Source organism: Budorcas taxicolor, chromosome 1 (genome assembly GCF_023091745.1).
Source record: "Budorcas taxicolor isolate Tak-1 chromosome 1, Takin1.1, whole genome shotgun sequence".
In the NCBI taxonomy this organism is placed as follows: Eukaryota; Metazoa; Chordata; class Mammalia; order Artiodactyla; family Bovidae; genus Budorcas; species Budorcas taxicolor.
Genome location: NC_068910.1, coordinates 38,724,371 through 38,748,877, shown reverse-complemented (window position 1 = coordinate 38,748,877; position 24,507 = coordinate 38,724,371). Strand labels below are relative to the sequence as shown.

The following is a 24,507-nucleotide window of genomic DNA, read 5'->3' as shown; positions in this document are numbered from 1 at the left end:
ACAATTACCCCAGATATACAGTTTGATGAATTCTAAAATATAAGTCCATGTGAAAAGGACATATTATAAGTCAATATAAAAAAACATATCTCATATGCAAGCTTACATAAAATATAAGGTACTAGAAAGAGCATACTCAGAGAGGGTGATGGAAATCAAAATGTTCTAAAATTTAAGGTCATTGTCTTGTAGCAGAAAATAGCAATAGTTATTAACATTAGGCTTAATTAGATACATACATTGAACTATCTTGAGTAACTGCTACAATAAACAAAGTATAACCCTCAACCTGGTAGAAGGGGAAAAAATGGAATGGACAACAACATAAAAAGCCTTCCATGAAATTTAGAGAAGGCAAGAGAGGGGAAAGAAAATGAGGTAAGAAAGAAAAACAAAAACTAAGTTTGTAAATCCAAAACCATCAGTAATTACAACAAATGTATATGGACTAAACATTCTAATTAATAGACAAAGATAATCAGAATAGTTTTAAAAATCCAGTTATGTGAAGCTTATGAGAGACATCTCCAAAGCATAATGATATAATTTAAAATGTTATACCAAATAAATACTAACTAAAACAACTCTGGTGTGGGTTTATTAGTAACAGACAACAACAGACCTCATGACATAAAACAGATAAAAATGTTCCCTGTGTAATGATAAAACACTTAGCTCACCAGGAAGCTATAACAATTTTACAAGTGTTAGCCTTTACTGACATAATGTCACTAAACTAAAAACCAAAAAATCTTGCCAAAAGAACTTAAAAATTACAATACAATGCAAAATTACAAATCCATGGTAATAGTGGGCAATTTTTAAACCTTTCGAAATTTTTACATGCAGTAAAATTCATTTTTTCGGTATATAGTTCTACAAGTTTCAACACATACATATATTATATAATCACCAACATAAATAGGATGCAGAATAGTTCTATAACCCCAGAAAATTAACAGTGGGACATTTTAACAACTGTCTTAAAAGATGCAACAGACAAAAAGCAACAATCAAAAAAAAAACCAAAAAACTAATGAATTCATATAATAGATATTGCACTCTAGGCTGGAAAAAGCATATTCTTTCCAGCACACTGGAATAAGCATAAAAATAGGTCACAAGCTAAGCCATAAAGCAAGGCTCTCCAGTTTTAAAGAACTGATAGCATACAGATCATATTGTCTGACCAACCTACAACTAAGTCATAAAACATTTTTCTAAACAGACAGAACTAGAAATCCCCCATACAACTGAAAATGTGAAATACTTCTAAACAACTCATAGATGTAAGAAATGATAGTAGATACAAGAAAGTATTTCAAATTCAATAAAAATAAAAAATGCTACATATCAAAACATGTAGGATACAGCTAAAATAATCTTAAAGGAAATTTACAGCTTTAGATCTTGAATTACAATGTGAGAAGGGCTCGAGATTTGGAGTTACTTATCCAACCTAAGAGAGTAGTAAAGGGAAGCAGGGCACCCCAAGTCAATGCTATGGGACAACCCAGAGGGACAGGGTAGGGAGGGAAGTGGGAAGCAGGGGACACATGTATACCTGTGGCCAATTCATGTTGATGTATGGCAAAAAAAAAAAAAAAAAATCACAATATTGTAATTATTCAATTAAAATAAATTTTTTAAAAAGAGAGCAGTAAGGGAAGGGCAGAATAAATCCAAAGACGGTAGAAAGAAGACAATAATAAGGGACAGAAATGAATGAACTTCAAGGCCAACCCATTTTAGAATCAGTAAGGCCAAACTTTGTTTTTTGGTGTTTTTTTTTTTGATGACTAAGAAAGCGCAAGTTGTTAGTCACTCAGTCGTGTCCAACTCTTTGGACCCCATGGATTGGAGCCTGACAGGTTCCTCCGTCCATGGGATTTCCCAGGCAAGACTACTGGAGTGGGTTGCCATTCCCTTCTCCAGGGGATCTGCCCAACTCAGGGATCAAACCCAGGTCTCCTGAATTGCAGGCTGACTCGTCACCATCTGAGCCACCAGGGACGCCCTTTTGATGACTGACACAACAGTAAAACATGCCCATGGTGGTGGTGTAGTCGCTAAGTCATGTCCAACTCTTGTGACCCCATGGACTATAGCCTCCCAGGCTCCTCGGCACATGGGGTTTTTCAGGCAAGAATACTGGAGTGGATTGCATTTCCTTCTCCAGGGGATCTTCCTGACCCAGGGATCGAACCCGGGCCTCCTGCATTGCAAGCAGATTCTTTGCCAACTGAGCTATGAGGGAAGCCCAAACATGCTCATACTTATCCAGAAAAGAGAGCAAACAAATATATAATATTGGAATATTATAGTAATCCTGTTGATACTGTAACAAACTACCAAAATTTAGTTGCTTAAGAGTAACACACATCTAATGCTCTCAATATCACGAAACTTAAAAGTAAACAGACATAGCGAACAAACTTATGGAAATGGGGAGAGGGGAGGAGTGGGTGAGATGTATGGAGACAGTAACATGGAAATTTACATTACCATATCTAAAACAGACAGCAAATGGGAATTTGCTCTATGACTCAGGGAACTCAAACAGGGGCTCTGTATCAACCTAAAAGCGTGCGACAGGGAAGGAGACGGGAGGGAGCTCAAGAGGGAGGAGACATATGTATATCTATGACTGAGTCATGTTGAGATTTGACAGAAAACAACAAAATTCAGTAAAGCAATTATCCTTCCATTAAAAAATAAATTATAAACATAAAAAAAAAATAAAAGTAAACCATCAGCAGGGCTGCATCCCTTCCGGAGACTTCAAGGGAGAATCCATGTCCTTGCCTTTTCCAGCTTCCTGCACTCCCTGGCTCATAGTCAAGCTCCTGTTGACTCCATGCTCACATCATCTACTACTCACCCCAACCCCCTGCTCCCCTCCTATAAGGACCCTTGTGATTACATCAGGATAATCTTCCCATCTCAAGATCCTTAATGTAATCATGTCTGTGAAGTTCCGTTTACCAAATAAGGTAATATATTCACAGGTTCTGGGGATTACAAAGTGGACATTACAAGAGAGAGGGAGATGGTTAAACCTACCACAGGGACCAAACCAGACACTTCTGAGATGAACAAGATAATAAAAGGATATTACAGGTTTGAAAATTGAGAGGGCATGTCTACGTTCTTAGAAACAGACAACTTGTAAAACTGATCCAAGGAGAAACAGCCCTTTAGGGACATAAAGAAATGGTCTACTGGTAAGTTGTTTATCTTGCCATAAAGAAAACATAAAGATTTTTATAGTTTCCAGGAAGAGGTAATTCCAATGCTACACAAACTCTCCCAAAGAATTGATAAACAGTTCCAGGGAACACTGCACAAGGTGTTATAGTAGCACAGTACAATCCTGACACCAAAACTAGATGAGGACAAGGGAGAGCACAAAGTAACTGATGTGCAGAGAGAGCAGAGCCAAGGAGCAGGCTGCTGGAGGTGCTCAGTGCCTGAATGGGGCTAATCCTGAGCCCCCTGCACCCCTGCTCTTCATGCAATGAAGGAGCTATCTGAGCCAGTAAAAAGTCCCTTTGTTTAGTTGTCTAGTGGATAAGTTGCGTCCGACTCTTTGCGACCCCATGGACTGTAGCCCACCATGCTCCCGTGTCACTGGGATTTCCCAGGCAAGAATACTGGAATGGGCTGCCATTTCCTTCTCCAAGGGATCTTCCCTACCCAGGACTCTTCTGTCTCCTGCAATTGGCAGGCAGGTTCTTTACCACTAATGCCGCCTGGGAAGTCCCTTTATGTTGAGATAATTCAAGCTGGCTATATTATTCACAACCAAGAGTCCTAACTAGTTCACCATTCCACCAGCCGAACAGACACTCAACCTCTTCAATGGCATTTGCTAACTATAATCAATTCAGTTATCCGCATTAACGCCAAGGCCTGAGAACACATGGACAGTGAAAGCTAGGTCAGTTGGAAGTACTTTAAAACCTATGCTGTCACTTTTCAGAAAGCTCTCTAACTGCAATTTTTCTTAAGCTATTATTAAGATGAATTCAAATGCTGCGGGCATACTGATCTGATGGAAACAATGAACATCACGGGAATAAAAACCATATCTAGGATTCAACATTCTCCAAGAATAATCCCTAAAGTATTCCTCACTCATCTCTCCTAAGATTGCAAATTCCTTAAGGGCATGGACCATTTCTTTTGTTCAGGTAGATGACCTCGTAAATAGTCAAGAAGCTTGCACAATCCAATGACCTTTGAGACTACATTTCTGAGTCTTGCCAAGGACATATTTTCCATTGTAATAGTTAAGACACCAATACAGAAACATGCAAAATGGTGAAAAAAAATCAAATGGAAACAGTTCATATTTAATAGCCCCCTAAATATGCCCTACACTTCAAATTCTATGACAGGATTTTTTTTTCAAGTAGAAAAGGCTGAAATCATAAAAATGAAACTAATAGAGAACAATCATCACAATGTTATTGATAAGAAGATGCAACAATGGAAGTTCCAGAAAACCCTGAACCATGTTTTCAACCAGTAATAAACCTGGCAAAGAGAGGAACTCAATTGCACCTCTGCAGTATCCACAGCAGGCAGTGGAAAAATTAGACAAGAATGTCAACTAGGGATCTAAATGTTACTGCTGTCATTTAGTCACTAAGTCGTGTCTGACTCTTTTTCGATTCCTTGGACTGTAGCCCTCCAGGGTTCTCAGTCCATGGGATTTTCCAGAGAAGAAAACTGGTGTGGCTTGCCATTTCCTTCTCCAGGGAATCTTCCTGACCCAGGGATCAAACCCGTATCTCCTGCACTGGCCAGCGGATTCTTCACCACTGAGTAGATTCTTTACCACTTTACAGGGATGCCCCAGGACATCTGAATAAATGTCCTGAAACTACAGAGCCTGAAACCTACTTCACTCCAGAAATATTAACACAGTTTTCTGGATTGACACAATATCAGTAACATTTTCAGCCATCACCAAAAGACCAGCTAAGGCAGGGGGTCTTAATAGGTGGGTGACGAGAAATGCCAAATTTTGCATAATCTACATACAGATCATTCTGGGGGTGCTCAATCAGCACTCACGGAGAAGGCAATGGCACCCCACTCGTGCTCTTGCCTGGAGAATCCCAGGGATGGGGGAGCCTGGTGGGCTGCCATTGATGGGGTTGCACAGAGTCGGACATGACTGAAGTGACTTAGCAGCAGCAGCAATCAGCACTCAAAGCCTAACTAATTGTGGGGTAGAGGGAACAAAGGGTGTTGGTCCCCTAATCACACACTCAGCACTCAAAGGAACTAAAGTCTAGAACCTAGTGGCTAAGATTTCAGACAGTAAATAAACTTCGACATGCCTCTCCTTTCCAAGCTGACTATGAGACCACCAAGTGTCCTTGAGAGAATAATGGCCCAACATCCTTTTCAGCTCTTGCCTTGCGAGTCTGCACCCCGCAAGGGACAACTGGAAATAATGTTGAATGTTCTGCTTCATTCTCTCAGCTTTATATATTCATTCCTGACAGATCTGAAAATAGTCAATGCTACCATTAAAAAGAAAAAAAGTTCTTCTAGCTTGCAAGAGACCAGTAAAGGTCGATTATGGGCTTCCTTCCTCTCTCTGCCCCAATCAAGTGACTGCATTCCCCTGGGCTTTTATATTCTTGTGTAATATTTAATTAAATACTCTGTTCTTACTGGTTTATGTACTAGAGAACACTAATTTTAGAAAACCGATTAGCTAGTTCTTTCTAACTGTATGTTATTGTAGCTAAGGTCAAATTTTTCACTGAAACTATGGCAACAAAACCCCAGTATTCTTTGTCGACAAGACAGAAGCAAAGTTCTCAAGAGCAGGCCTCTTACTTGATGGCTAAACTAGGCTGGATTATTCTGTTTTTTACCTTTACCTGAAAATGCCATGTTTCTGAGAATGGCTATGGGGAGCGGTGACCTCAGTCTCCGAAACTTGCTAGCAGAAGTCCAAGTGAGCTTATACATAAGTGTAATCGCTGATAACATTTTTAGACACATGTAATTTTAGCAGCACAAAATATTCAGACATTTCAGAAGCACCCAAATTGGAACTCAAATGTACCCAGAAAAATACCAGACCAAAAAAAAAAAAAAAGAAAAAAAAGAAAGAACTTCTAAATGTCAATAAGAGAAATAATTGCCCAACTTATTTTCTCAATTATTACAACTGCTCTTCTTGGAGTTTTTCTGCACTGACCTCCAGCTATGGCTTTGTCAGGGGCATAAACATGGGACTCTTTGAAGGGACATATTCTTCTCCCCACACCTGTGGCCACTCTCCACTTTGCTCCCCAAATCAGAGGACACAAGCACAATTTCTGCCTTCTGTGGGAGCCACGCTGGCCCCTTCCTCGACCAATAGTACCGAGAAAGTAACCATTGGACATCCTTTCTCCAGGGAGCTCAACTGTGCTCACAGCCAGGTAGAGAATGTCTCCCAGCAGGCCAAGTGGCAGGCACCCCTCTAAACTCACAAAGAACACACAGCAGGGTGGGTAGTTTCAGGAAAAGAGCAGATTGGCAATATCTGCCTCCTGTCTGTCAAGAGTGGCCGGAATGCCTGCTGCTTGCATGAAGATAAACACAACTTCCTCTCTTGGTTGGGTCTGTAATTTTATACACAAGATGGGTCTGCCATCTCCAGCAAAGGCCCCATCAGTAACTGAGGCTGCGATCGAGGCTTGTGCAAGCAGAGACGGGCCTGATGGCTCCTTTTCAAAAGGCTACAGCTCTCGAGCTCCTCTTGATCATAAGCTCGCTCAATAAAGTATAAGAAATTCAAAAAGGTTAAAGTGTGTCTGGCAGTGGATACCTCTGAACAGTCCACATCCTGAAGCTTTTTTAGAGATATATCAACGTCTGAAGGGCAGTGTTTGATCTTCCTAAGAGATGTTCTGAAAGTTGGCAATTGCAAATTTAGCCACACCAGCTACTCAGCTACTAGGTGCTTAGGTCGTGCAAGGCAGGCGGCCAACTGTGTTCCCTACATGACTCACCTCACCCTAAAATAATGCCATCAGTTCCGTACTATTATGAACCATAGTTACCAGTGAGAGAAACTAAGGTATAGTGAGGTTAAGTGATGTGCCCATGGTCACACAGCTCATGACAGGTGGGGCAGAGGGACCTGAACCCAAGTCTGACCCCAGAGCCAGAACTTCTTAAGCATACAGTCACCCACTGCCCCCCCCCCCAATACATCTTACCTATTCATTTACACCAGATTAGGGATTATTTTGATTCAGATAGGTAAGTTTCTTTATATTTGCTCACCTTTTCAAATATTCAATAATCCCATCTTTCCACTATGACCAATGGTCTTCAACAAAATGAAATGAACACAGTTCTCTGAGAGCTTCTCACTTGGACAGTATGTCTGTACTCTCCCCAGCTGTTTGCTGACCCAATGTCCCCAAACACAGTGCTTCCACGGGAAGCAGAAAGAGAAGAAACAGCTGGGTCCTTCGATGGGAAAACACAGACAGATGGGATCATCTACCTAACCTCTGTCCCATGGTAGAAACTGTCTCCAACATCTCTGACAAATGCTTAGTCTCCTGTGAATGAGGGGAAACCCGTCCTTTGAAGCGGGCCTCTTCCTTGAGCAATCGCTCAGCACTGATGACAGTCGGAAGCATGTTCCTAAAATCTGAAACTCTGCCTCTGGTCACTGGACTCTGCTGGCCTTAATTCTCTGTTGTTAAGGGCTTTGAACATCCCTCATCCACATGACAGCCTTAAAGCGAGAGAAGACAACTGGCTGTTGTCCCTTAGGGCCTTGCATCAGCACAGCAGCTTGTCAGAAATGCAGAATCTCAGGCTTCACCCAGACCTACTGAATTAGAACCTGAGTTTTACCAAGATCCCTGGATGCACATTCTTTTCCTCATTCATTCTACAAATATGGAAGAGCCTGCCTGTGCAAAGCCTTAGAGGAGACAGGCATGGTATCTGAGCTCACAATGAATGGGGTGGGTAAGAGCAAAGGCAAAACCCAGCCATGACAGCCAACTGTTTAGAGCATTTAATATGGGCCACGTACTCCTGAAGTGTTTCACATGGACAGGCTCTTTTGGTTCTCATCAAAACACCGTGAGGCACATACAATAATCTTACCATTTTCCAGATGAGAAAATGGAGAGACTGAGAGGCTGAAGGTGACATGACCAGCAAAACCAGAGATGAGGGTCAAACCCAAGCAGTCCGGCTCCAGGGGCTGCGGACGATGAGGGGTCCCAAGAGGCATGATGGAGATGGGGAGATCATTTCAGAGAGAAGATAAAGGACAAGAAACGCCCAGAGTGCAGAGCAAGTTCCCCGACAGCCAGGACGAAATGACTCAGTGTGGCTGGAGCAGAGATCGTGGAGTGGGGACTGCAGGTGAGGCTGGGAGGTAAGTGGGGTGACTCATGCAGGACCCTGTGGACCCTGAAAGCATGTCCTTTATCCTAAGCACAAGTGGGGAACCACTGAGGGTGCCACGCAACCAGGTAACATCATGAGACCTGTACGGATTCCTCTGGCCATGGGGAACAGATGGGACGGGCTCCACGCTCAGACACAAAGGATCAAGAGGCCAGTGCAGAAACCAGCAAGGAGGCCACGGCAGCAACTTAGGTGAGAAATATTGTCACCCAACTAGTCTACAATGCCTCACGGTCTCTCCCGTCTTTCGCAGTTCAGCACGAACATCGTCGCTTCGAGACCTATCCTAGTCTCCTGGTTATTGCTCCTTGAGATTTATCCCCACGGAGCAGTATGACTTAAATGTAGAACCCCACGAGGTGCTAAGAGGCCCCAGACATTTCTGGAGAAGCACAACTCTATTAATTCACTCAAGTGGTTGAGTAGAGATACTGTCAAGAACCCTCCAGGTATGGGTTCAAATCCCAGCTTAGTCCAGATTAGTTACTAACACTCTCTGGGCTCAGGGTACCCAGTGTAAAATGGGGATGATACACCACCACACCACAGGGATGCTCCAACAGTTAAGAGCAAAGGCATACCATGACTCTGCCAGAAGGCCAAGCACAGAGAAGGAAGGGAATTATTGTTTTTCATGATCATGTATTGAATGAAGTCAGGTAATCTCAAAACTATAGGCACAAGAGAGAAAAAAGATCCAACACAGGGTGGGGGCAGGGGGCAGGCATCAAGGAGAAGATACCCTCAGAGGATGAAGTCAGTCCACATTCCTGGGAGAAGACAAGTCAACTATAAGAAATCTGTTTTCAGAAAGCTTTCTGGACTCAGGTAGTTTGGGGAGAGATAGGACGGCATCAGGCATCCTTGTTAAAAAAAAAAAAAAAAATCAGCCTTCAGCTAACCTAAAATGTCCTCAGCAAAAACACTGCAAGAGTTTGGAACAGTGAAAACCATTTTAGAACAAGCATGAAATTCTTTTCAACCAGCTTTTAACTAAAGACCAGCATTATGCTGGGCACTGGGCCAGGAGGGCAGGGCAAAAGATTTGGTCCCTCCAGGTGCTCCAAAATCTAGCTGCAGAGACAAAAACAGAAGACAGCTGTGATAAACACTATGCTGAAGACTGTTAAGTAGGCAGTTAGCATGTACCTCTCGTACGCAGACATTTGCTCCTGGGTAGCACATCTCAGAATGTCATGTTTCAGGGTAGTAGAGGAAGAACAAGTCGAGTTGGTAGTAGCTGACTCACTGGAAAAGACTCTGACGCTGGGAAATGCTTTAGTCAAGAAGGAGAGGAGGATGGCAGAGGATAAGAAGGTTAGACGGCATCACCGACTCAATGGAGGGGAATTTGAGCAAACTCTAGGAGGCAGTGAAGGACAGAGAGGCCTGGCATACTGCAGTCCATGGGGGCGTAAAGAGTTGGACATGACTGAGTGAACAACAAAGAGGAAGAAACCAATTAAGAAGGAATTCAGTAATTTTGCAAAGGAAAACTCGAAGGCCCATCTCCTTCTAAAGATAGTTTGGAGTAGGTATTGAAAAGAAGGTTTCTGATGTCACATTGTCTGGGTTCAAATCCTGGCTCTGCCACTTTGCGCTATGTAACTTGGACCACCACTCAACCTATTGTATATCAGTTCTTCATCTATAAAAGGAGGGGAAGACTTCATTGCTCTGTAGCTGCCTTACGGGGTTGTGATAAGGGCTAAATAACGAAAGTAAAGGAAACTATCAAAATTAAATAGATAAAATTTCGTTAATGTATGTAATCACTATATCAATACATGGTATTCACTATTATTTGCACTTATGGAAACTAGATTATCATTATTTACACGAGATGACAGAACAAAAAAGATACTGTGGGAGGAGATCCAAGGTGTGTCCCAATCCCAATTTTGACATGGAATTGCTTTTTTGACCCCAGGAGACTTCCTAAATCTCCCTCATTTCCTCAAATGTCAAAAAAAAAAAAAAAGGAAGGGAAAATGTTACCAGAAACTCAAGTGATTCACTGCACATCTTCATCAATGCTCTGAAGACAGGATTATAGAAGCCTTTGCCAAAAGAAAGTCCTTCATCAACCACTAGGTTGTGCTTTCAGGAGAACTGTAGAGCAGTATGAAAACATGACCCAATTACACGTGCTCTCTGTCCACTTTAATTTTGCCCTCAATGGAGGAAGCCACAACAGCAGACCCGAGATTCAATTAGATGACAAAGAAAACAGATCCCTTACTCTGGAAGCACTCTATGCATGCAGAGCTGAAATGTGCTCTCCATTAGCAAATAGATTATTGTGAGTCAACGAATATACAACAGGGGTCTAAGGTCTACTTTCCAGGGGTGACTCAGCTATTCAAAAACAAAGCCATCCAAGGCAATGGAGCAAAAAGCTTTCCTATGCCCATGCGCAGGATACCCACCACCTTCAGACAAGCATCTCAAAGCTTTGAGCAAGTAGGCAGGAATCCAGCAAGGGCCACATGCAGTGTGTGGGACTCTGGTATAATCAAGTGGCAGGCATCACACCAGTGACTGTGTGACATGCTGGGAGCCTTCTATGTTGCCCGGGGAATTGATTTAAATTACAGTGTTGTTCCCTTTAGATGGAGTCTGTTGGTGCAAGATTGGGATAAGCGGGTAAATCTGAAATGAAGATTATAAAAAAACCTACTAATCTTTTTATTAAATTTGAGTTGATTTTGTGAATACAGCATAAGCTGCCAGAGACTTTTCCCACAAAGCAGCTGTGCGCACACACAAAACCTTGAATGTGCCTCAAGGCATATACTTGACAAGCACCTTAAATAGACCGATTTCTCTGCCTTATTTAACACGACAGGCAGAAACAGAGTCCCACTGCAAAAGGCCCATCATGAATTACAATCAAAAGAACAAACAAAATTTAAGGGCGGCCCTCCCCTTGGCACGTGGGTATTTAAAAACTAAGTAAGATACCAGCTCATGCCTTCAAGGCCTTGTCAAAAGAAAAGGGGGGCGGGGAAGGCAGAAATAATGTTGCTTAGCAACAATCAGACAAGGGGCAGCAAAGGACAGCGGGTGTGAAAGAAAGTTGAGTGCAGTTTGTTACCACCACTCTAGTCCAGGTGACCATGTGACCCAAGATCCTGGCCATGTCCCCACCTGGCCTTAAAATAAGACTTGGCTGTTTCCATCCACTTGTCTTATCTTGACAAAGAAGACGTATAATCCCAAAGAAACAGAAACCTACTTCTGGACAGCACAAGGCTCCTGGACACCAGCGCTGCCTTGTGAAATGGTAACCAGCCTGCTTCTGGTGCTGATCACGGCTTCAAGCTAAAGCCCACTGAACAGATGGGAAAACTGAAGCCTGGAGAAAATGCAGTGATTTCCCCCACGGTGTCACAGTGGTTGGTGGCAGAGCCTGGGCCAGATGCTAGCTCTCAGGTTAGGTGGGCTCTTTACTCCAGTGCTAGTGGTTTTCCTACATCTTTCCTACAAGAGCCGCTCCCCACCTCGGACTAAATCTCGGGTCAGATTATTATCAGATAAGTAGTTGCTGGTATGCAAATACTTCTCATCACTTGATCATGAAAAATGCCATTCTTATTTGAGGCCCCCCCTTCAAAGCTGCTAGGAGGGAGGGGCTTCCCTGGTGGATCAGTGATAAAGAATCTGCCTGCCAATGGAGGAGACATGAATTCAATTTCTGGTCCGGGAAGATTCCACATGTCCTGGAGCAACTAAGCCTGTGCTGAGCCTGTACTCTGAAGCCCACGAGCCACAACTGCTGAAGCCCATGTGCCCTACAGCCCATGCTCCGCAACAAGAGAAGCCACTGAAATGAGAAGCCCATGCGTTGCAACTAGAGAAGTGGCCCCTGTTACTCTGTAACTGGAGAAAAGCCTAGGCCGCAATGAAGACCCAGCACAGCCAAAAATAGATAAATAAATCCATAAGCCCTCTAAAAGGTAGGCTGACAGTACAAGCGTTCTGGGACTACAGAAGAGTCCAGTGAAAATGAAAAGACCAGAAGTCTGATCCTGAAGTTAACAGCCATGCTGTGATCCAGAGTGGTTTACCAGAGCCAACCAACACACTCTTCTTCATCCCAGTATCATCTGAGACCATGATTCCTACGCTCTCATAGTTTTAAAGTGAACACATACTGAGCTATCAAGAGTCTTCAGCCAACATTTCACTCAGGAGACAGACGCTCATTTGCACTACAAATAGAATTCAAAGAATGATGCAGGTCACAGATTGCATACCCCACAGCTTGCCCCACTGACAGGTAAAAAGTTAAAAATGCATTAAGTCAAAGGGTCCAAGCCTTCTATCTTCCTCATTCATAAGCTTGGATAGACAGCAGAGAAGTAATAACCTAGTCTATTCTCATTTAGAGATGGCAGGTAACAGGACCATGCTTGAAGGAACCCTCATGCTTTGGGAAGGTTCCAGCGAGGAGAGTAAGAGCAAAGCACTGGGTTCAGGCCTTTGCAAGGGAGTTCTGGTCTGACTCTGACACTCACAAGCCATGCGATGCTGGGCCAGGTCCCAAAAGGCATCAAGGCATAAAACAGACACACCCTGGGCTGAGGAGGTGTTGCGAAGCTCAGGAGAGAATGCACATCAAATGGCATTATCTACTTTGCCCCAGTGAACTACTAGATAACAAGGGTGACTTTCATACTTGATAGAAGGATATTTCACCAGCTGGGCCTCTGTTCCCTTACAAACAGCTGTCATGTGGACAACAAATCACTCTCATCATGTTTCTTAAAGATTTTAACTGTGAACTGGCACTGACTTCCTTGAGAATGTATCTTTCTTCCCTGGAGTATGAACGGCTGGTGCATAGGAAGCATTCAATAAATGTCTGTGGAATGAATAGCAACCACTCTAAGAAGGGATATTTAACTGACCATGTTTCTCAGGGCTTCCATTTCCTCATCTATATAATGGGAACACCAATATCTGTGCCTCACAGGAAGGTTACAAAGGCTAAAAGAGAGAATCCACAATCCACATTGTGCCTTGCACAATGTAACTGTAAATGCTCTATCAATGTAATGCACAATGTAAACGCTCTATCAGTGTTAACGTGACATGTATACTCAGTCATGTCCGACTCTCGGTGAGCCCAGGGACTGCAGCCCACCAGGCTCCTCTGTCCATGGGATTTTCCAAGCAAGAACACTGGAATGGGTTCTCATTTCCTTCTCTAGGGGATTCTCCCAACCCAAGGAATCAAACCATGTCTCTTGCATCTCCTGCATTGGCAGGTGGATTCCTCACCAATGCATCACCTGGGAAGCCCCTAGTAGTCAGTACTGTTATTTGTAATGTGGGTCTATTTCTCTGCGACACTTGTAAAGACTCTTGAAAGCCAGGGAGACTGTATTCAAGTCATCTCACCTCTCTTCATCAAAGCCAGCAGCTAGAACAGAGAAGGACCTTAATGCTTGACTCATTTTCACAGTAGGTTAACAGAGTGGCTTACTGCACTTGAAAACAAGTTCGATTAGGAAAGAGGAAACACAGAGGACAAGGAGATGCTGATCTAGAATGTGCACACTTTCAGCCTGATCTCTGGGCTCGTCCCCAGTTCCCATGAACCACCAAAGATATCAGAATGCTTCCTTTCTCCTCACCTTTCCCTGCCCAAGCTCCTCCCCACAGCTTTAATTCTGAGCTACCATTCTAAACAGCTTCTCTTCTAAAACTAAAGGTTTAACTACAAGATTAAAACTCTCTCACACCTTGGGAACACTGATAGTGTAGTATCCGTACAAGATCAAGAATGTGAGGTCAAAGGTAGCCTCTTGACCTAAATGGAGAAGATCAAGTTTTGAGGGCAAGAACTGGACAATTTCCCCGATCTGAAAAAAGGGATCACACAATAAATGTCATCATTATCACCAAAGCTGATCTTGTTTCCCAGAAGCCCCAGTTACTTCTACTCCAGCAACACTGGAGGTTCAACTTAAAACAGCAGACCTTCTAGGATGGAAATGGACAATGGTTTTTAGCTTCCATCTTCTCCTTGTAGAATATGCCAGTGTATTTAGGACAGGGAAGGGATGGGTGGGAATGAAAAGGAAAAGACAATCCAGAGAAAGGAAATCACTAACCACAAAGTTTCTATTCCCAGTTTCAATCTGATGTTTGCCTTCTCTATTTTCAAACTACAGGCAAAATGACACCCATGAGGAAGAAAAGAGATTCTACCTTACCTTCTACTGACATGGGCGCTTTAAAATGGTATCACATTAACAAAAGGACTAAAGTAATTGAATGATTCTACACCTCAGCTCTCATCACCGAGAGGACAAGGATATGGTCCAAAATTCATTCAGATAATGAAAATGCCTTGGCTTCCATGAAACAGAACTGCAGCCAATCTCTTCTTCCTACCCACAACAACATCAGGGGCAGGAGATACAGTCAAAGGAATCGCAAAGAAAGCAATTCACTTGGAAGTGTACTTTTACTCATCAGAAAGAAGCAAGTGTGTTCAACAGTTTAACTCATCAGCATCTACCGTGAAAAAATAACAGCTTCCAGTCACTTGAGCAAGCCTCGTGTACCCAAGTACTCTGTTTGGCTCCTTAGCCATGTTACCTTCCTCCCTATATCTTTATGAGGAAGGAATTATTTTCCCTCCATTTCATAAGAAAAGAAATAAGCTCAGAGATTTAAGTAATCTATCAGGGTCACTCAGCTTGTATACGGGAACACTGAGCCTCGAATCCAAGCCCATGTGGTCCGGGTACACACTGCTACCCACAAAGCATTTAAAGACAAAAAGAGGAACCATCTATAATTATTCTCATATCATTATTCACATACAGTTTCTGTCCCTTCTGCCACCACCTATGAGGATCAGGCTCTGTACTGAGAACTGGGAATGAAAAGACAGGAGTAACTAAGGCTTCCCAAGCCCTTAACTAAGGACCATCAGTACTAAATTTGGAACACGCATTTAATCCTCACAATAACCTTTTGAGCAAGGGACTAATATCATTGTGCATTTCACAGATGAGAAAACCAAGGTTCACAGAGGTTACATCATTTGTCCAGGGTCACAGAGCTAAGAATTAGCAGAATTTGGATTTGAACCCTGGAAGCCCGATCCTCCAGCCTATGTTACTAACTGTTAGGTTGGCAGATTTCAAGAGGAGCTCCCAGAATTAAAACCCCAAGTCAGAAGCCACAGGGAGTATTACATCAATTGGCCTTTGGTTTCCATTTACTTAAGAACAAGTTATGATGGTTCTCAATACAGGAAATAACTTGGGAAGGAAGCAACAGCAAGCCCAAATGACTATGTGTAGCTTGGCTGATGGCTAAGGTAAAGACTCCATCATTTTAACCAGCCGCTCACCAGCATCTCACTTTTCCATACGTGTCTGGTAAATTTCAGGATGCATTGGCACAGCAAGGAAATGGACAAGAAATGCCACCCAATTGCCCAATGCACCATTTCTAAGCATCAAAATGACTTCAACCTTCAAAACAGATCCGTATTTGGAAAGGCAGTAATCCCTTTCAGAAGAAACACCTTTCTCCCTGTTTTAGAGAAAAATGTTTCAAACCACACCACAATTGAAGGGCTGCTTTTTTGGAAAACATCACCCGGGTTCCAGGGTGCAAGAGACCTTCCAGTGGTTGCAACGGGAGATGGGTCAGGGCCCCTCACCTGTGTGCAGACAGCCTCCCACTCACCACGAGGAATTGAGGCAGCCATGACCTACATTCACAAGCCTGCTGCAAAGCATGTTTTGAACCAGATTTCCGACAAGTACAAAGAACCTCACAACCTAGAACACTTTATTTTTAATTTATGGGGAAAGACAGTCAACAAATCAAGTCACTGTCACGTGACCACTGGTGGACCCAAGCCAGGCCATAAAAGAGTTTGAGTGAGTAAGTGAAAGTCACTCAGTCATGTCAGACTCTTTGAGACCCCAAGACTGTAGCCTGCGAGGCTCCTCTGTCCATGGAATTCTCCAGGCAAGAATACTGGTGTGGGTTGCCAGTTTGGTTCTTTCCAAATAGCTTCTACAGGAATTGTCACTTTTATCTCAAAAAAAATCTCTTTCAATCAGCCACCAGATATACATCTAAGCACCAGGCACTTTTATCCTAGTGCCAGGAAAACATACATCTCTTCTGACTTCCCCTGGCTGTGATCTTGTTTATTTCAATATTCTAAATGGCACCCCACTCCAGTACTCTTGCCTGGAAAATCCCATGGACAGAGGAGTCTGGTAGGCTGCAGTCTATGGGGTCGCTAAGAGTTGGACATGATTGAGCGACTTCACTTTCATGCCTTGGAGAAGGAAATGGCAACCCACTCCAGTGTTCTTGCCTGGAGAATCCCAGGGATGGGGGAGCCTGGTGGGCTGCCGTCTATGGTGTTGCACAGAGTCAGACACAACTGAAGCAACTTAGCAGAAGCAGCAAACTTATATTCAGACAGCCACTGGTTAACTCTAAACAGTTTGCTAACATCTTTCTCAACTTCCTTTCCCAGCTCCCAGAGCCCGGGTGCAGAATAGGATAGGAGCTCATGTTGGACCCAAGCAATAGGCTCCACATCCCTTCCACTTAGTCCCAACTGTAAAAGCACTGTGTGGACCAGCTTCCTGCTACATAATAAAGCCATGAGTTTATAGCTCAGGCCCTAAGAGCAGTGGTTTATAACCTAGGCTGCATGGGAGACTCAAACCAGGGAATTTTCAAAATATCTCAAATACCCTGTTAAATGAGAATCTCTGGAGGTGGAACTCAAAAGTGGGTGTTTTTGAACATCCCCTGGGTGATTTCTCAGCCCAAGTTGAGAATCCCAGCTCCTACTCCATCCATCAACAACTCTATGATTCCAGACAAGCTACTAAACCTCCACCTTCCAGGGCTTCAATCCCCTCCCAGGGAGAGCAGACCCCCCCATCAGCTAAAAATGCTGGCAGAGCCCTCAGCACAGTATGAGTGTGGCCACACTCAGTGTTGGCATGGAGTCCCTCACGCTTGGCTCTTTTAAATGGTAAAACCGCAGCACATTATGTAATTCAGAAGGAAGGGCTTAATTCTATGAGTGAGTGATGGGATTATGATCATTGGATCAAATCTTTCTGTTGCATTCAGGATTCTGTTTTGGAAGGTGACATGGAGAAGGAACTGAGTAGAAAAAGGCAACAGAGGTGTATAGGCTTATGCCAATGATTTTTTTTTTAAACGGACTCCCACCAGCCCCCTCCCCAGGTGAAAACATGCTCCTGGCAGCCTCACGCCAACTGGATGCAGCGCAACACCGAACACCTTCCAAATAGCTTCTCTCCATCTGAACAACTGCCTATTTTATTCTAATTTCTGGAGATTTTATTCAAAAACTGCAAACAGTTTCTAAATCACATAAGAACAAAAAGAAGTCATAACTTGAAAGATATAATCTGCAAACAGCAAGGTTGAAACTCTCTGGGACAGAGGCCATCAGTCAAATAGTTAACCCGCTGGGTTCTCAGCCCTGGCTGTAAATAAAAATCACTGCCCTAAAAATGCCAGTGCCTAGCCCCCAACCTTGAGAGATTCTTTAACTGGTCTGGAGAGGGGCCCTAGGCAGCCATGTAATTTAATATCTCTACCAGATAATTCTACTACGCAGCCAGAGCTGAGAAGCGCTAACCACAACAGCAGCAAAAAATAACAACAAAACGTTCCTCATTTTAAGATACCAACTATATGTTAGACACCTCCTGCAATACACTAATCTACCTTCCGTGGAAGACATAAAACACAAGAGGTCCACAAAGAAAGCCAACAGTGCAAGGCCACCAGTAGGAAGACTGTCCCTCTATGCCTTTTAACTCAAAAAGGTAAGTGTAATAAAAACTCCTCACTCCGAGGTGAAGTATGTAAGTACATCGAAACTCCCAATGGAACAGCAAGTTCTGCTGAAATACCACATGTTCCTTGTGATTCAATCCATAAATCCTACTTGTTCGAACACAAGTGTAAGACTTTAAACTGAATTCGTGCTTACCAGCATGTATTCAAGTGAAAAAAAATGAAGGTCCTAATACAAGCCTTCCTGATCTTGACACTGAACTTATTTATGCCTTTTAAGAGTTCAGAAAGCCTGAAACTGGCCTCATACATCTTAAAAACATGTAGGCAAATAAACCTATATGTAGGCAAATAAACCTATGACTGACTAAAAAAAAAACAAACAAACAACTATATCTACACACAGCAACAGACTTCGTGAATTTTCAAATGAGGCAAGGGACCCACCCTGGAATGGTCCCCAACTTACCTCTGAATTTCTTGGGTGGATTGTTCAGGTCCCCGGTTTCTGGCTGTACAACACAACGGTCATCAACCAGGCTGCAAAGAGAAGAAAGTAAACATTGCATCAAACCAAGTCTAAGAAAATAAAATCCTAAGCACTAGGCAAAACTCATACTCAGGGCTGTTCCTATGCAAAACAGGCTACCCTAGTCTCCAGCCAGGGAATGGAACCTCCTTCAAGAGCCCAAGACTGCTTCTGCAATGGACACATTAAGGTACTGTTTTCTGTGGCTCTTTTCACTTAACCACATCCACAAGAGACCTAAGCGTGTGCGAAACAGTGTGTGCGTGCTTAGTTGCGTCTGACTCTTTACAACCCCATGGACTGTAGCCCACCAGGCTCCTCCATCCATTGGCTTCTCCAGGCAAGAATACTGGAGTGGGTTGTCATGGCCTCCTCCAGGGGATCTTCCCCGCCCAGCGATCAAACCTGCATCTCCAGCATTGGCAGGTGATTTCTTTATCACTGGGGCACCTGGAAAGCCCCAATGTGAGCACAGCATGCACTAAAGCTTAGGTCAGGGGCACAGCAAAAGGTCCTTGCACCCAACCAATGGTAGCCAAGGGGCCCACTCCATGCCAGGCACTGAGCTAGGCCCTGGGAGGTGAACATGGGTGGGAGGCAGGCCCCTGCCCTTCGGGAGCCCAAGGCTGATTCATGCAGGAACCAGAAAGACAAACTGACAAGGAGCATATCACCTGCAGGCTGTAAGAGAAGAGGACAAAAAACAGCCAGAAACTCACTGTGCCTGAAGCTACCTGAGAAGCTGCCAGTGGAAGAGGCCAAACTGGGAACTGTTGGAGACGGAAATAGAGGTGGAGGATGATGAAGAAGAAGGGAGCATTTTCAAGGGGAAAGAACCCTACGTACACAAGCATGGGAGTAAGAGAAGACTCTGGAGCTTCAAAAAGACTAGTGGGGAAAGAGCACAAAATTACAGATAAATAACCAGCCTCTATCTATATATAAAGACCCCATGTTTAAAATTCCAACTGACCGATATGACTTGTACAATGCTTTTGTACAACTGATTTGTTAAAAAAAAAAAATTTTTTTTTTTTTGAACAGACGAGGAAAATTGAAGCTCCGCGTTTACATGACTTCTCCAAATTCCTAGAACTGGTATTGGCAGGACTGGCTCACTTTCAAGGGGCCAGAAAACTTGCTCCCAGCTAATATGGTTTTCCAGGGATTCTTCCATTAACCTATGTCTTATCCCAAAGGCAAGTTACCATTAAATAACTAGCCTTAACTCTTACTGCTTCTTTTCCAAAATCTGCCGACACATCCTAAAATTCTTTCACACATCTTTCAAGATCCTAAATCAGAACTCCCATCTTCTCATGAAGACCCTAAGTCTTTCCTGCCCCAGGCTCCCTCTGCCTGGCCTCTGTCCCTCCCCACCACCCTCCATCTCCCCGGGATGAAACACAAATGATACACTAGGCAACAAGATCCCCAGGACAGAAAGTGTGCCTGCTTTGTGACCCAGAAGGTTCCACCCTTCACCCAGGGCCAGCACACTTCCTAACCAGGCTGAGTACTCAGTATCTATTTAGTCGATGAATCAAAGTGTCTAGAACAGTCCACCAGCAACTTGCCTCCTTCGGCTCTAAGACATAGGCTCTCTTCATTAACAAGAGGGACCGTGTGGTCACAGTCTCAATATTCATGCACAAATCAAGAGCAGAAAGTGTATACATAAACCCCTGCCCACTGTGAGCCCCTCCAAGTTTAAACAAGGAAATGCCACCAGATCTAATATGTGTAGGCAGGAGCTGGGGACAGGGGTGGGGAGTGGGGTGGCGTGCCTTGAAATTCAACGTAGGGCTTGGTAAATTAATCAAGTTCTCAGACAAGGAGGTATGGGTAGGAGAAAGAGTCCCATTCTAGGTGAGAAGAAAATTTATTGTAGATGGCCTTCAGCTACCTGCTAGCAGCATGACACGGACTGTATCACTTCACTCCCCCTGGTCTCAGTTTCCTCACTGTAAAATCGAAGAGTTGGTCTCAAGGATTCCCAAGTAGGGAGATGTTCATGAGACTTTTTGTTTCTTAAATATAGTGATACCAAGTGCCCATCCTCCCCAAGGCCTACTAAAGCCGTGTTGCAGGACAGAATCCAAGAATCTTTATTTTTCACAAGTGTCACACATGATTGAGAAGCACTTCTCTTGACACTACATGTCACACACTTGGGCTTTCCAAGGCCCTAGGTGAGTTTAAAGTTCAGTGAGTCAATAAAGCCATTTGGAGGTAACTTCCATCTATATAAATGGAACTGGGTTACATAAATAGCGCTGGATGCTGATTCCACAAAAATTGGCAGTCACTCATCGTCATCCACGAGTAGTGCTCCATAAATGTAAAAAATATGAGAAGGAAAAAGAGGTCAAATTTTATTTTCCAAATCCATTTTTACACCAGTTATCCTCAAATATGTGCAAGAACCAAGGGAATAAAATATTCATCTAAAGGAAAGACTAGAGCCCAAAATTTAACATTAAAAAAAAGAGGGGTCATTCTCATGTTAAAGGGGAAGACCTTATTATTAATTTGTTCACAATACTTATGAAAACTCTTTTAAAGCTCTGTACCTCATAGGAAATCTAAAAGGAGATGCTCTGGAAGAAAAAGAGGTACTAAGATTTTAGGGGCTGGCCCAGTGGATTCAGCAAGTGACAGGAAGTGAGCCTAGGTGACTAGAAAGGCAGTGACACCATTAGAAAAAATTAGGGCCACAGACCAGAGATGGAGCATAAGGTGGGCCCGAGCCTTAACAAGGCATTCAGATAAGAGTTGTGGGCAGACCATGAGGATAGGGGTGAGCAAATTCAGCCAGAGAGGCGCGGTCAGACGAGCTGGGAAGGGGAAGTTGGCCCCACCCAGGGCAACTGTTAGAAGCGCTAGTCTGGAAGTTCTCAGTCTTTGTAGCTGTGAAACCCTGGGCAGGGGACTTCACCTCTCTGATGCTCAGAGATTTTTGCCCCCATAAATAGCAATAATGCTGCTCACTGTAAAAAGCTGTTTGGGGATTAAAGGGATGGTGGCTGTAGAGTACATAGCACAGAGCTGTAAACACTGATAGGATTCATACAGGCAGTTACCGCTGCTACTTATTATTGCAGAAAAATAAGAGGATGCAAGATTCAACTGGAGATGGAAAAAGCAAGAAATTAGCCAAGAAGGAAAAAAGGACAACAGAGAGGCACAAGCAGAAGGATTCTGCCAAAGCTACAGAAGGTATCTTGGGCAAACTCCAGGAGATGGTGCGGGACAGAGAAGCCTGGTGTGCTGTAGTCCATGGGTCTCCAAGAGTCAGACACGACTTGGTGACTGAACAACAGAAGGTATATTGTGAAGGGTGGGTCTTTAGTATAAAGAGTTTTAAAAAAGGCTTCAGAAAAAATTTAAAAAAGCCACTTGACTGGTGATCAAGCAGTCATGGATCACTCATTTTTAGTGGATGACTTTTGAAAATAAAATCTTTATTTGGAGAGATCCAGCTGAGCTATAGAATTCTTTATCTGAAATAACTTGCTCCTTGAGGCTGGAGTAACTGAAAGAGAGCCTGGGAATAAACTTACTTTACAAAATACCAGAGAATCAGCATACTTTAAATAGGAAGTCTGATTAAAAAGGATGGTTCTGGCTGCTGTGACAATGAGGTTCTTAGAGAAATTGTTGCCTTCCTCCCCCGCCCCCACATTTGAGACCAGCTCTTGCCAAACACCACAATGCCACCCACCACTCCTTTTCATGCAAAGACATTACAGACCATGTACAACTTTTACAGAGATAACCACCTTCACTCCCCATTCTGCTTGTGCCTGCCCTTCGGGACTAATTCACCTCTCATTTCCTCTTCCAGACAATAGAAGAAGGAGGAGAAGGCGAAAGATAATCAAATGAATATTAGGGAATGTATTTATACGGGCTTGGGGGGGGAAAAAACAACTGAAGAAAGAACAGAACACCAGAAATCTGATTTAAAGAACTTGGTGCCATTTGTAACTTTCAGATGCACACAGTGATCTGAGGCAGAAAACGTTCTGCCTCAAAGGAGAGAGAGAAGCACCTGAGAAGTTCTGGTCTCTACTTGTACAACAAACAAGTCACCACTTAAAAATAAGAGCTTTTACAAAGCGAAAGCACTTCCCTGGGGTCTGTAAATACTAATCTGAACATTCATCCCATACACTTAGCACTTTCCCTCTGACATATGAAAGAAGAGGCTATTACAATAATTCTGAATTAACAGTACTAACTGATGAGACTTCATTCTTGCAGAACTGATGGGCAAATTGCATTTCTGTGTAAGAGGTTAAACCTGGCTAATAAGAGATCTGATATTTGTGATTCCAACCATCGCTGGAAAAATCAAATAAAATGGGAACATTCATGTCCTAGAAAAATCACAGTGTTGAAGCTGATGTTCTAATGTCTTAAACAAGCCCTGCCATACAAGAAACCAGGTGCTCTTACCCCAAGGTGCTAATAAATCCATTTGTCGATCCTTCGGCGTACAGAGAACAAATGTCTCCGATGTGTAGGAAACTAGACATCTTGTCAGACATGTCTTTCCTGAGAATCCTAGACAAAGTAAAATATGCAACATTATTAGAAGGAAAGAAATGCTCGGGGCGGGACAGGGGGTGGGACAGTCACTGAGAATTGGCTTAGCTCAATTTTCCAAAGCGTTCTACTTAAAAGTCAAATTTAAATCAGTGTGTGACAGGCAGGCAATTCGCTGAGCCAAGCAGGACATATGCAGCCACATTTTCCCCCATCTATCCTTTCATTTCAGGGTATTCCAACCACAGTAAGGCTTGTTTCTAACAAAACCATGACTGAATCCAATTCTCCAAGTTGAAGACCCTCGATAATAAATAGTGAATATAAAGACTACAGGGAAGTCTGCCAAGAACTCTGCAATGATTAGGAGCTGGAAAGTCTGACTTAGGAAATATTAACATGCTCAATCTGCCTCAGGGAATGTTCAGGCAGAAGGAAACACCTGGTATAAAACTTGGGTCCGGCAGGGCCTGGGGCTGAAGCACCAACGGAACAGAATTAATATGAGGAAACCTAGTAATAAATACCACAAAGCTCTAGCGGCCTTTTAAGAATTCAACAACCTGTACACTTCACGCAAATGCTATTCCATTGTCTTTCCTTCTCTTCCTTCACCATGAAACCCATGCAGAGGGAGAAAGACTCAGCACCTGGTCCAAATCATTCCAACGCAACTAAAGAGTGAGGCTGCAGTCCCTTAAGAAACTTGGTCAGAAACACACATAGTGAACGGCAGTTCTAGAACATGTTCATAAATTCAGTAAATCTCTGCACAGCTCAGTAATCACCCCCCACACAAACACCACACACACACAAATTATCAACAAAAATATTGACATGGCTCATAGAAAGAGCTTTCTTCAGGGCCATAAACATTGAGGAGCAGGAGTCAATTATTTAAAGAAAAAAAAAAAATCTAAACTGAAATTTACAACACAAGCTAAAGGACCTCCCTAGCGGTCCAGTGGTTAAGATTCGGTGCTTCCACTGTAGGGAGCAAGGGTTCAATCCCTGGTTGGGGAAGTTCAGAGCCCACATGCCACACAGCATAGTTAAAAAGTAAAAATAAAAATAAAAAACAAGCTCAGTTCTGTGCAAAGAGTGTGTGCTGGTGTGGACTGCAGTAGCTCCTCATC

At 43.3% G+C, this 24,507-nt stretch overlaps 1 protein-coding gene across 1 annotated transcript in view; it reads right to left on the bottom strand.

The window, feature by feature from the left end:
• The window catches only part of ITPR1 (inositol 1,4,5-trisphosphate receptor type 1), a 322,601-nt gene extending 299,228 nt beyond the window's left edge, over window positions 1-23,373 (bottom strand). Inside the window, exons 1-2 of the mRNA XM_052638520.1 lie at window positions 23,282-23,373; window positions 18,761-18,831 (exon numbers count right to left, since the gene is read on the bottom strand). Of these exons, the coding sequence (XP_052494480.1) occupies window positions 18,761-18,831; window positions 23,282-23,373 (163 nt within the window). The remainder of the gene's footprint in view (window positions 1-18,760; window positions 18,832-23,281) is intronic.
• Between the last annotated feature and the right edge of the window lie 1,134 nt (window positions 23,374-24,507).